The sequence below is a fragment of the Exophiala xenobiotica genome (genome assembly GCF_000835505.1).
Source record: "Exophiala xenobiotica strain CBS 118157 unplaced genomic scaffold supercont1.4, whole genome shotgun sequence".
In the NCBI taxonomy this organism is placed as follows: domain Eukaryota; kingdom Fungi; phylum Ascomycota; class Eurotiomycetes; order Chaetothyriales; family Herpotrichiellaceae; genus Exophiala; species Exophiala xenobiotica.
In genome coordinates, this window is record NW_013562491.1 from 2,481,076 (window position 1) to 2,493,215 (window position 12,140).

Consider the following 12,140-nt stretch of genomic DNA (forward strand, 5'->3'; position numbering starts at 1 on the left):
TCGTTTTGATATGGACATATTATCTCGCCAGGCTTGGTGTCATTGTTGTGCTTTTAATCAACTGATGAGTGCTCCGTCGGAATGATCTGCAGAGCCGTGTCTTGCCTGGTTAACCAGAAAGGTCTTAAGGCCCTTCCCCCGGCCCGTCTTGATTGGTACAGTGCGGACAGATCGACCGGGACAAAGACCCCTGCAAGTCGAACAATCGCGTGATTAACATGCCTGAACCGGAGTCGGATTCCGTTTCCTCCGTTCGAGACTTGAAAAGGGCACAATCCCCTCCGTCGACACTTGTGCAGACAAACCTTTGCCAGCCTAAATCTTCCAGACCTTTCGCCAACTCATGCTACGGAGCAGGACCATCTGATCCTAGATCCCGAACGCTCTTTGGAAAGTCCCTGATTCAAGGGACATGAATCCACGATGTTCCGTTTGACTCCGCCTAGCGAGCCCGAAGGGCCCCGGGTCCCGAGGGCTTGTGTGCCTTGTGCTCGTGCCAAAGCCAAATGTGAATTCGAGCTAGACGAGAGCATTTGCAACCGGTATGGACAAGCCATATTGGTGTATCTGCTGTTGCTGACCGTAGCTACAAGATGTCGACGACTGAAAAAACCCTGCGCCGGGCAAGTTCCCGGAGCGCATCGACGGAAATCCAGGCCGATATCGTAAGTGCATTCACTCCCTGTAAGCCTGCGGATTCTGGACAGAGAAATTGGCACATCCTGACTGAGAGGTCACCACTGGGACCCGTGTCTTATCCACGGTACTGGCGGCACAAAGCTTGAATCATCAGCAGCTCTCTCGAGCATGCTTGGCTGAACGATGGTGTATTGCGACATGGCTACTTCTTACATTTCGGCCACGCATCGTCCATACGCCTCGAATCATTCTTCTATGAGCTACGAAGTGTCCGGCTCAGACAATCCCACGTTTCTCCGTCCACTGACTCCCAACCAGCTCTCATTCAGGTCGCTGATGCTTGCTCAGAGATGTCGCACGACTAGAGCGCAAACTGGATGGGGTAGCTGCTATACTTGCGGCTTCGAAGCGCGTCGGCAGCTCGCCCCTTCCGAACCAGCTGTCACCCTCAGATTCCACTGTTCTGTCTCCTCCAGACCATGTCGATCAAATCCTCAACGATGAGCATGAAGAGTTGCTTATTCTCAATGCTTTCCGCGAAGACATGAGTCAACATTTCCCCTTTGTGGTCATTCCGGCAGAAATGACGCCCAATGATCTCAAGAAGACCAAACCTTTTCTGTTCATGACCATCATGACAGTGGGTTGTAGGCACGACCTTGAGCGCCAGGCAGTTCTGGCTCAAAGAGTCAGGGAAGTCGTTAGTCGCAGAATGCTTGTCGGTGGCGAGCAGAACCTCGATATCCTGCAAGGCCTTCTGGTCTACCAGGGCTGGTTCGTCCTCTACGTCTCTCCGTGGTGGCAGACGTATGGCTGATATTAGCACAGGCACCACGTTCATTTCCACCTCGGCAGTCAACTATGTAATATGATCCACTTGTCGATGGCGATAGTGAGCGATCTTGGACTCAACAAGAATGTACAACAAATGAGCATGGGCACTTTCGGCACACTAAAATATTTTCGCCCGCCAGAACGGCAGAGTCCCACACGTTCACTTGAGGAGAGAAGGGCTTTACTAGGGACTTTCTATGTGTCTACAATGTATGCCACTGTCGATAAATTTGCGACGAGGACAACCATCAAGGCTAATTGTTCTCCGACTTAGGGTATCGGTGAACGCTCGTGACTTTGAACCTATCAGGTACTCCCTATACGCCGATGAGTGTTGTCAAATCCTTGAAGGACAGGCCGAATATCCTAGCGATAAACATTTGGTCCATCTGATTCGGATCACGCACATGGGTAGCAAGATTGCTCGGACTTTTACCCAGGACGAGTGGGATGCCTGTTCAGGCTTGTCTGCCCCTGTCGGTGCGTGTGTGAGAGCTTTAAACGCAGAGCTGCAAAGTTTGAAGGCAACTTTACCCAGTGGTACACTTTTCACAGGTAAGGACGTGCAGCATCAAATGAGATGCTTCGATTAGATATTTCACCGCCATAACCCCTTTCTCCAGCACAGATCTACAACCACACTGTCGCACTCCCCCACTGATCCTAGGCAGATATACTCTGGATTCACTACTTTTTTGTGGAGATTTTACTTTTCGAAGTTGCAGTGCACGACAGCATTGGTAGTGCTGGCTATAGCGACTTCTCAATGACCCGGCTCAAAATGCTGTTCGCCTGTCTCAACTCGACCAAGTTACTCTTCGAGAGATGGTTCGCCCTACCGACAACTGCCTACTTCAACTTCACCTACTTCCAGTGGAGTCTGATGGGCCACGCCAGTGTCGTTCTCTCCAAGCTATGCCTCTTCAGTGGTGAAGGCTGGGACCCAACTTATGCTAGAGACACATTCGACTTCTGCGCGACAGTGGATGTCGTGATGATGAAGATGAACGAAGCGAAAGCTCTAACTGAGCATTCGGCCGGGCAGATGCGTCGAAATCCGAACATGTTGCCGTGCAGTGTCCCCCAGGTGTTCAAGGAGTTCACCTTAAAGTTACAGCAGTGGAAGGAATTGCATAACTACAGGGCAGCACAGACAAGGCAAGAGCAACAGCCACAGGTATTGTCCTCGACAGGAGCCGATGATCTACCCTCGGCTGCTGCACATGACGAATTTTTGTTCCCAGGCGGGAGCAGCTTAGTCGATTTCCTGGACGACAGCTTTTGGCCGCAGTTTCCTTGAGCGATGTCACAGGAGGAAGTGCGTTGGTGTGAAAGAGCTAGACTCACAACCATAAACAACGACATCATCTTCAATGGGGACGGGTGAACAGCTTCAGTCGAATACCATGTTCCACCGCTGAACTCGCTGTGAGTCCAAATATAACATTACGTGTGCGACAGTGTGCAGTATGCAATGTTCTGTACGGAAAGCATCTTCATCAACGATCACTCATCATACATAATGGCGCAAGCAGTCACCGTTCTATATTCAAGGTGTACCGCAACATGTCCGACAGGAAACCCGATTTAAGCGCCCAAGAAGTTCGCAATCTTCTCGCCAAGTCCTTGTTCCGCTTTCGGTCTTTCAACGCTAGACCCTCCGAAGCCCATGGCGCCAACGATGTTCTCGCCCCTATCACCGAGCTTGCCAGGAGCGTTCTGTGCGACAGTCCCACGACGAATCGTTGTGTCGCCCTGTAGACTTGACACCTTCGAATCGCCGTCCAATCCCAGCGACGGACGATGGTGCGAGTTCAAGGGGTTTGATGCATCCGAGTAGTTGACTGGGTGCTCGGGGATACTGGAGCCACGAGGTTGGGTTGCATCAGCCTGTATGCCGGCAGGAGTGGCGTCAGAAGATGCGCCCAGGGGGTCGTTATTGTTTGAGAAGGTGATGGCGTCGGAGTTTGTGGCTGGGTAGGTTGAGCCAGTGTCTGGCAGGCCGGAGGTGGACATGTTGGGGCTGTTATAACGTGTAGCGTGGTTACGGAAGGAATCTGAAGAATATGCCTGTTCGAAATACTGGAGTATCAGAAACGGTGTGTTAAAGTTGAGGACGACACAGTCCAGTCCCGGGACTTGAGACGTATTTGTATGTCCATTGCCACCTCTTGTGCATTGCACTGTCGTCGTCCGGGTGGTCGTCAATGACCGGGAAATGCAAACGAGGGTCCAAAGGTTAGCGTCATACTTTTGTCGATGTGGTCGATTCGCTACCACGTAATGAGATTTGCGAGATCTGAACCGGTCACGTCACGATTGGGACGGGCAAGACGGGCACAACAGGGCCATTCATTCTCCACCCAGCGAATCGAATGCCCTTTTCCTTTCGAAGGACAACAACTCAGTAGTTAGTGTTGGTCGATCGTAGGAGGTCAACGTGCACGAGACTCGGTCCGTTATTGGCGGAGCATGCCCAAAAATGAAAAGACATGGCGATGGCGATGGCGATGGCGATGCGGTGCCATCTTGATCGAAATAACTCGCACGCAAAGAAAAGAACATCATGGCGACGTGTGAACATCTCGATCGGATCGACACAACTCAAGGTAAGGCAGTAAGGTGATTTCGTTCGAGTAGCAGAATCGGTTTCTCGTAGAATGATCTGGTGTTCATGTCAATGGGGGGCGCCAACGGCCGGGGAGCGAAGCATTTTCTTTCCGTCTGTACGGAAAAAGATTTCGTCTTTGATGGTACGAGTACTAGTAGAGATTTGGGAGTGAAACCGTTCGGTCATCGAGGCGAGGCGAGGCGAGGCGAGGCCGGGCGAGCACTACCCACCTACTGTAGCGAGTACTGTGGTATGCTTCTGTCGCACGGAGTAACTTACATATATGGCGAGATGGTCACGTACCTAGGTATTCAAGTTAGGTAAGGTTTTAACCCACTAACCTGGACCCTTTTAACTCAGGTACCCGAAGTTACTGTAAGGCTTTTGGACCGAGTTCTTTACCTCGGTAGCCCTTGGGACTAGTTGGGCTCTGCTTTAGGTAGCGAGGTAGTTAACCAAAATTGTACCAAAGACTTTTAACGTTGCCATGTACTGTAACTGTGGAGGAGTTTACGTCGCTAGCAAGTTGGCATACTGTACATCAACAAAATCCGAACTAATTGCCATTCACGGTATGATCCTAGAGGGTGAGGGAAGGCCGCTTTAACCTGAGCATTAACTTCAGCCTTTGGCGGAATCAAGCATGCTCTCGACGGTGAGCCACGGCAGCCACCTTGGTCTCGGTCTCGCCCTCGCCCTCGCTCGGCGGCGACCCCGTGATATCGACACCAACTGCCATGAGACGTTCGTCAAGCGCGCGCCGGCGCTCCTCGTCGAGGTGTGAGAGGTCGACGGCAACTTCGTCACCGAATTTTGCAGCAATCTCTTCAAGCGAGAGCCCGTTGGTTTCGGGGAGTCGCCACAAGAATGGAAGGCAGGCCGCCGGAACAATGATGAAGACGAGATAATATCTACGCCTCGTTAGCACAGTCGCGGAGAAGGCCATGTAGAGGGGACAAAGATCTAAAACCAAAACCACCTACTTCCATCCAATGTCGGCGAATGCGGTCGGTGCGACCTCAGTGTAGAGCAGCGTTGACGCAAAAAGACCGGCAATCGAGGTGCCTAGACCGTGGGCTCGTACACCAGTTGGAAAGATTTCGCTGCAGTATACGTAGCTGCTGGCGTCCTGGCTGCCTCCATAAAAGGTCACGAAGAGAAACAGGAACAAGACTCCCACTGCATTGCCGGCCTTGTTGGATGTTCCCGCATAAGTGGCCACCATGGCAGTCTCGATGATCATCATGCAAATGCAGCCGGTCAGACCAAAGGTGATGATGGGGATCCGTCCAAGGCGATCGAGCAGCATGGCATTGATCCAGTTCATAAATGCAGCCCACGAGGTATAGATGGCATAAAGGAGGAGAGGGAGCCACCCGTACAGGCCGAGATTGTTGTACAAGAGGACCTGGTAATTGTTGATGACGAGCACACCAGTCGATTGAGCGGCGCATCTGCCGAGCCGTGTTAGCAGAAACGAAACCCACAAGTCGCGACGAAGATCGAAACGTACTGCACCAGCAGGCCCGCATATATTCGCTTCCGATACGAAGTACGCTTGAGCATGTCCCAGATTCCGTGCACACCAGTCGCATTCTCCAGCTCGATCTGTTTGGAGATTTGGTAGAATTCCTCCTTGGCTGCCAGACCTGATGGGTCATCTGGTCGAGAGTGCAGCTTTTGGAGGATCTCGAGCGCAACTCGCTCTTTGTTCTTTGAAATAAGCCAACGAGGTGATTCGGGCAACCAAGGCGAGCCTATGAGCAGGATCAGGGGCGCTACAATCTGCAGGCTGAGGCATAGTCGCCACTGCACTTGGGGCGCGGCAAAATAGCACCCCAGACCTGTGAATGCGGCCGATCCCTGAAGGCTTGAGTCAGAATCACCACTACACGGGAATGGATTGCAGATGGATACTACTCACATAGCCACAAACAATCAGGACTCCGTGTGAACCTTGGGCCAAAAGTCAGCACAAGATCGAAACGGAAAGTGACCCAGGAAAGGCTGGTTACCCGTCATTCGACCTCTTTGCTTTGCAGGCGACAACTCCGACTATACCACATGTCAGTAGAGTTGCACCTCGCAAGTCCTACCCATCGACTGACCATGTATGCAGGCACGGTAACTTGCATCATGCCGACACCGACGCCATTCAGGAAGCGTCCAACGAGAAACATGGCAACGTGAGCCGCGCCCCCCTGGATCGCTGCCGAGATCACACAGATGGCACAGACTACCTGAATGGACCTGCAGCGGCCATACTTGTTGAGGATCCAGTTGACAATGAGAGCACCAATAATGCCTCCCCCGGCGAACAGACCATTGGCAGCTAGTGGTTCTCATTGTCAGCCGTCTGCAATGCCAGTGAACCTGTTTGCACTTACCGCCGATTATCTCGTTTCCCTTTTTGGCATTTGGTCCCGTGAGAGAAATGTCAAAATAGCTGAAGAATGCGGGCAACCCAAAGACGGAACCGATGATGGATGAATTGTATCCGTACGTGAATGAGCCTAATGCGCTGAAGAAGACGACGTAAAAGTTGTACGTGTTGGCCTTGGCCGAGTGCGAGGCGTCGACCGCGTCCCCTGTGCCATGCTTGAACAGGCCCATGCTGAATAACGAGGCAGGCTCGAGCGGTGGATCCAGATACAAACGATGGAGATCGAACAAGGTACAGATGAACTCGCAGGGCCGATTAGGGGTTTTATATTCCGTCTGCGCTGCCAACTACGAGGCAGCCACGAGGAGAAAGTGGACCCTTCTTGGAGTCGAACAAGGTGAGGTACTTGGCTCGCTTGGGGACGGTCCTCGCAGAGAAGACTAGACGACAATTCTCTGTAGGTCATTACTAACGAGGACCTCGTGTTGTGTTGGAGAACACGGCACACAAGCGGTGAGTATCCAGAAGCGGAACCGTGTCGCACCGGAAGCGATGGCGTACAGCCTGGCGGCTTGCGTGGCATCATGAATGCCGCGATGTGAACCAAGGAAGATGAAGCATGCTTTCGTGATAAGCAAAGAGACAGAGTTTGTGGGGGAATGTCGATGAAGTTGGAGAGCTACACTCTCGAGACACTAGCTCGAGCTCCCCGAGCTGGAGACGTGCCGTGCGTCGTGGAAACAAGCGGGGAATCCGCTGTCATGCTCGATACCAAGAGGCATAAAGCACGAATTAGCGTGTCCAACAAGGCTCACTAGGCAAAACTCCGAACGGTACATGCCTTGGTTCTCGTGGATTAATCCTTCCCAATGCAGATTCAATTTCCATTAACCTCGGGTATCCTGTCGAGGTATGGGCGATACTCGTGCCAACAGTCCAACCTAAGGAGGGGCACTCGAGGGCAATCAACGAGCATCCAGGCCAACTCCGTAACCGATCAACATGGAAGTAGGGATGATGCGGTCTTCCAGAAGTGGAACCTTTCCTGCGATCGTGAAGTCTCTTTCGGATATCCCGTTGGTCCCGGTCGCCACGGCTCACTTCGAAGACATTCATCTCTTTGATCTTGAGCGTGAGTTGGACATCTTGGAGATTTTTCTGCAGCAGACTGCCGGAGAAGGTCGCCGGATCGCCGCTGGAAGATATGTTGTTGGATAGAAGAATGTCGGGACGAAGAGTACGTTGAATATGCCCTTGTTACAATTACCATGAGAATTTCCCGTCAATGCAAAGGGCCTCTCCCCTGCATTAGTATGGACCACCCTGGCAATGCGGTTGAGTTGAGCCGTTGGACCACTCAGGCAATCGCTTTTGGTTTGGAACTTCACCTAAATGCTTGGCCACGATGTTGACTGAAGGCAAGAAAAATAGTGACCCAAAGCCAACCTAGGGACATGCAAAACCAGTGGATATCACAGGTCCCTGCACGACGCATCGCAGAGCCTGCCAAATTGAAAGGGGCAAGGTTCCCATTGCCAGGAACCCCGTCGTAGACATTTGGGTCCTCTGAAGATGGCACTCGTTATGGCGGGCCGTTCAAAAGTATATATGCCAGTCATTCACAATGCCAATGTCATACAATGTCATACAATGTCATAACAATGTACAAAATGCCAATCATGTTATATAACAGAGGTCCGGATGGATATATATATGAGAATAAATATGTTCAACAACTAAACATGAAAAAAAATCCACAGATAAAAATGCTCGCTCACACTAATGCTTTCACCCCGCTGCTTCCGGGGCCCCTTCCCGCCTCGTGCCATGCGACGAAATTTTCTGAATGCTTGGGGGGTATCACGGATCGAAACTCAGGCTGCAAAATTCAGCTCCAGCTCAAACTCTCAAAGAAGCAAGCCGGCAACTGCAACGACCGCGCATACGGCAACGCTCAGCGCCGAGCCGGGTAGTCGTTGCGACGAGGCGGCACCCGTGAATGTGGCAATCGCTGGCGAAACGGGGTTGCTCGAGGTTGAGCCTGAGCTTGTCGACCCAGAACCAGACACGCCGAGCCAGCCGCTGTTGCTGGCTGGGGAGGTCTCGCCTGCTGGTGAGACAACCGATGAGACTGCGAGAGTCTGAGTCTGTTTAACTGTCGATAGCGTTGATGTGGCGGCGACAGGAGCGACTGGTGTAGAGGCCTCAAGCGTTTGCGTTACAGGGGCAGGACGCGTACGGGTGTCGCTGACGACAGGCCCTGTCACGGTGTAGAATGATGCAGTTGCGCTGATTTGAGCGAAGCCGGCCGGGCTGGATTGAACGGGGACAACGGTTTGCGTGACGACGGCGGAAGCTGTGGTGGTCGCTTGTGGGATGGTCAAAGTGACTGTGACCACGGTCTCGGCGCAAGCGGTACACGTGGTGACCGTCGTGGTGAAGCCTCGTGGACAGCCGTTCGGGCCGATGGGCCAGACGAACGGGGTAGGTGTGGCTGAGGCTGGGGCGACGGGCACGCTGGTCGTCAGAGTGAACGGCCTGGTGGTGAATCCTGTTGGGCAGACATCAACGTAGGAAGTCGTCACGACCGTGACCGTATAGTCGGGTCCCACGGTGGCCGAGGCAGAGCTGGTGGTTGTGGTCGTTGTGGTCGTTGGCCAGTCACCCCAGGTCACTGTATATTGACCGCTGAGAACAGTGGTCCAGATCGAGCTCATAGTGGTGTAGCTAATCGGGCTGACGACGGAGGATGAAGTCGTGGTGCTGGCAGTGGTAGTAGTCCACGCCCAGTTGGATGTAGTGGATGTGGTGGTTTCGCTAACTGGGCCGACTTGAGAACTCGAGGTCGTGGTCGTGGTGGCGGTTGAGCTGCTGGATGTGGCGGGCCAAGTCCAAGTGGTAGTGGTAGTGGTAGTGGTTGTCGAGCCACCAATAGGTCCGACTGCTGAGCTTGAGGTGGTTGTGGTTGTGCTCGTGGATGTAGCTGGCCAAGTCCAAGTGCTAGTGGTGGTGGTCGTTGAACCGCCAATAGGTCCGACAGCTGAGCTCGAGGTGGTCGTGGTTGTCGAGGTCGTGCTACTGGACGTGGCTGGCCAAGTCCACGTGCTAGTAGTGCTGGTCGTTGAGCCTCCGATGGGACCGACGGCTGAGCTGGAAGTTGTGGTAGTCGTGGTTGTGGTAGTCGTAGACGTCGTTGAGGTTGTGCTAGTTGTGGTTGTTGGAGCTGCCGGCGTAGTTGTCGTGGTAGTGGTGGTTGGCGCTACTGTCGTGGTGGTGGTTGTGGTCGTCGTCGTTGTCGTCGATGAGGTTGTGGTTGTGGTACTCGAGGTTGTAGTAGTTGTGGTGGTCGTGGTAGTCTGACCAGGGCAAGAAATACCGTTGATAATGTCCTTGATATTTTGAGCATAGCTCTCGCCGTTGATTTGGTTGTTGTTCGAGTACGTGGCCTCCCACAACATGACACCTCCGAAGATTGACGAGTATGAAGTGCCACAGGCATAGGCGGTAATCAGGGATTTAGCCTCGTCCAGATCGAGATAGTCTTGAGAATGCGCCGCAACAGTCGACGCTGGGAGGCCGACGAACAATTTGACATTCTTGTTCTTGGAGTTCTGTTCAAGCCAATTCACCCAGCCATATGAGAGGTCAGTGGTTGTGCTCAATGTCCCCGAAGAGAACAGAGACGCCGCCGAGCAACTGTCCGTGTTATAGTATTGCACAAACCTAGATGTCTGTTAGCCAAACATTGAACCCATAATTCAAAAACTTCAGAGTCCATACACATAGTCAAACTCCGAATTTGTAATAGCGCTACCCAGATGAGCATCTGGTACAATGCACTGTGGCGCACCAGAGATATAAAAGCTCTTTGCATTGTAGGTTGCAAAGTTGACTCTCAGCTGGTTGACCAGATCAGAGTAGTACGAGTCACCGCCAGATTCGATATCCAGATCGAAACCGTCGACGATAACATCTGTGCCAAAAGGTCGAGGGAATGTGGTCTGCGTGGTATCTTGCGGTGGACCATATGCGCCCCAAAGAAAGTCCGCGAACGATTGCGCAGACGCCGTGGAAGCGATGAAGTTGCCAGGACTATCGCCTCCCAGAGAGACAAGGATTTTCTTTCCAGCTGCCTGGCATATGGGAATATCCTCCGCCAGCTGATAACAAGTAGTGAACATCTTCGTCTGGGTGCCATCTGGCGCAATCCAATATGGGCTCCCGCACGCGTTTGCATAGTTCGTTCCGGGATATCCATTGTTGCCGGCCTGATCGGGAAAAGTGTTGACGAAACCAATAGGAATGACATCGATGGCCGAGTCCTGGCAGAAGTCTGCCAATCTGTTCTGGTTCGGTCCTTGTCCCTACACGGAGTCAGCCTCGTCTGATGCGCCTCGATCATACAATTTCTCTTTACCCAGTAGACGGCAAGGTTCAGCCCGGTGGCTCGCTTTGCAGGAACAGATCGTGTCTCGAGGATTGGCGAAGCAAGAGTTGATGAGATGAATGTGGCTGTGGCCAGCAAGCTGGCTGTTAGTCCGGTTGTATGCATGGTTAACGGAATAGTCCAAAAAAGAGTGAATGAGACAAAGACTACAGCAGCAGAACCAAATCAAAAAAGGAGTGACTGGGCTACAAGAGACCCGTTGACGAAAGACTGGACGCGAGCAAAAGCTCGCAGCGCGGTGGTAAGGATCGTGGGCGTGAAAAAGAGAGTGGAAGGGAAAAGAAGGAGGAGAGCAAGACGCACAAGTCAACAGGAGGCCATACTCATGTAGTCAGGTTACAAAGTTGTGGCACGGTCGACTTCTGTCACAACCGACATGGAGCCATGGCACATATCTCCCCACTAACAATCTGGAACAACTCACCGTGTGCCCCGTACCTTCACCGGGTGGAGGCTCAGAAATAGTAGCAAATGGGACTGTCACGACTGTTGATCTCTCATCTTATTGCCCAAGAGCCAAAGCAAGGTACCATCGACCGACAGAAGTGAGGTTGCAACCCTACAGGCTGAAGCAGTCTGGAAAGAATACGGGGCTTACTCATGAAATTCTCAGGGGGGCCATCGCGATGTGTGATCTGAACGCCGCACCGAAAGAGGCTTGAGAAGGCGCACCACACTCAGTACCGTGGTGGTCTGGGAAAGAAGTTTTGCGGTGATAGCGCTGAAAGCGTTGTAGGCGAGGTTCATGGGAAACTGCTTTGTTGTTTGGTTGGTGCGCTTAGATCTTTACCACGCGGGTTTGCGCAAGAGTCAAATCTCAGAACCAGGTTGAGATGGAGCCATGAAGTGGACTTTAGAGAAGGTGATTCGATCAAAAATGACCAGTCGACGCCAGGGGTACCGTTGTTGCCAGATGGGGATTAGGCCGACCCGCTCAGGGGCCACGGCGCTGGATGCTGGGTGGATGCCAACTCGACGCGACCCCAAGTACCCGGACCACAAGCCCAGCCTCAACCTTGCTCATGTCCGCAGACTCGGTACACTCAGAGATCCGTGGCTGCGCTTTCGACAGCCACAAGTGCGGACTGGACTGACTGCAGAAAGCATGGACGCTGAAGGGTCTTGAACAAGGCTGGAGAGTGAGCGAAAGAAGTTGCTTCCAAAGTTCAAAACGCCTTCATCAAGGCCCATGTTTCATCAGGCTGGGAATGTCAAGGCCGGACGAG

At 52.7% G+C, this 12,140-nt stretch overlaps 4 protein-coding genes across 5 annotated transcripts; 1 reads left to right on the top strand and 3 right to left on the bottom strand.

Moving 5' to 3' along the window:
• Positions 1–77: 77 nt before the first annotated feature.
• PV05_07140 lies at positions 78–3,608 on the top strand. Of its 2 annotated transcripts, XM_013459936.1 has the most exons (6): positions 78–542; positions 594–665; positions 988–1,413; positions 1,468–1,683; positions 1,748–2,028; positions 2,145–3,608. In XM_013459936.1, exons 1-6 carry the CDS (start codon positions 424–426, stop codon positions 2,771–2,773), a joined length of 1,743 nt encoding a protein of 580 aa, XP_013315390.1. In that variant the 5' UTR covers positions 78–423; the 3' UTR covers positions 2,774–3,608. The 2 variants fall into 2 exon arrangements, with proteins under 2 accessions (XP_013315390.1, XP_013315389.1); XM_013459935.1 differs by lacking the exons at positions 78–542; positions 594–665 and having other exon boundaries at positions 936–1,413.
• Positions 2,952–3,559, bottom strand: PV05_07141 (uncharacterized protein). The gene has a single exon (XM_013459937.1). The coding sequence runs from the start codon at positions 3,487–3,489 to the stop codon at positions 3,061–3,063; it is 429 nt and encodes a 142-aa protein (XP_013315391.1). The 5' UTR covers positions 3,490–3,559; the 3' UTR covers positions 2,952–3,060.
• A 976-nt stretch (positions 3,609–4,584) lies between the features above and the next one.
• PV05_07142 (uncharacterized protein) lies at positions 4,585–6,963 on the bottom strand. Its single transcript, XM_013459938.1, has 7 exons — positions 6,472–6,963; positions 6,193–6,416; positions 6,100–6,139; positions 6,009–6,040; positions 5,598–5,947; positions 5,068–5,538; positions 4,585–4,995 (listed from the first exon to the last, which is right to left on the bottom strand). The coding sequence occupies exons 1-7, from the start codon at positions 6,695–6,697 to the stop codon at positions 4,722–4,724; spliced, it is 1,617 nt and encodes a 538-aa protein (XP_013315392.1). The 5' UTR covers positions 6,698–6,963; the 3' UTR covers positions 4,585–4,721.
• A 1,023-nt stretch (positions 6,964–7,986) lies between these two features.
• Positions 7,987–11,235, bottom strand: PV05_07143 (uncharacterized protein). The gene is made up of 3 exons (XM_013459939.1): positions 10,885–11,235; positions 10,248–10,831; positions 7,987–10,190 (listed from the first exon to the last, which is right to left on the bottom strand). Exons 1-3 carry the CDS (start codon positions 11,017–11,019, stop codon positions 8,375–8,377), a joined length of 2,535 nt encoding a protein of 844 aa, XP_013315393.1. The 5' UTR covers positions 11,020–11,235; the 3' UTR covers positions 7,987–8,374.
• Positions 11,236–12,140: the final 905 nt, after the last annotated feature.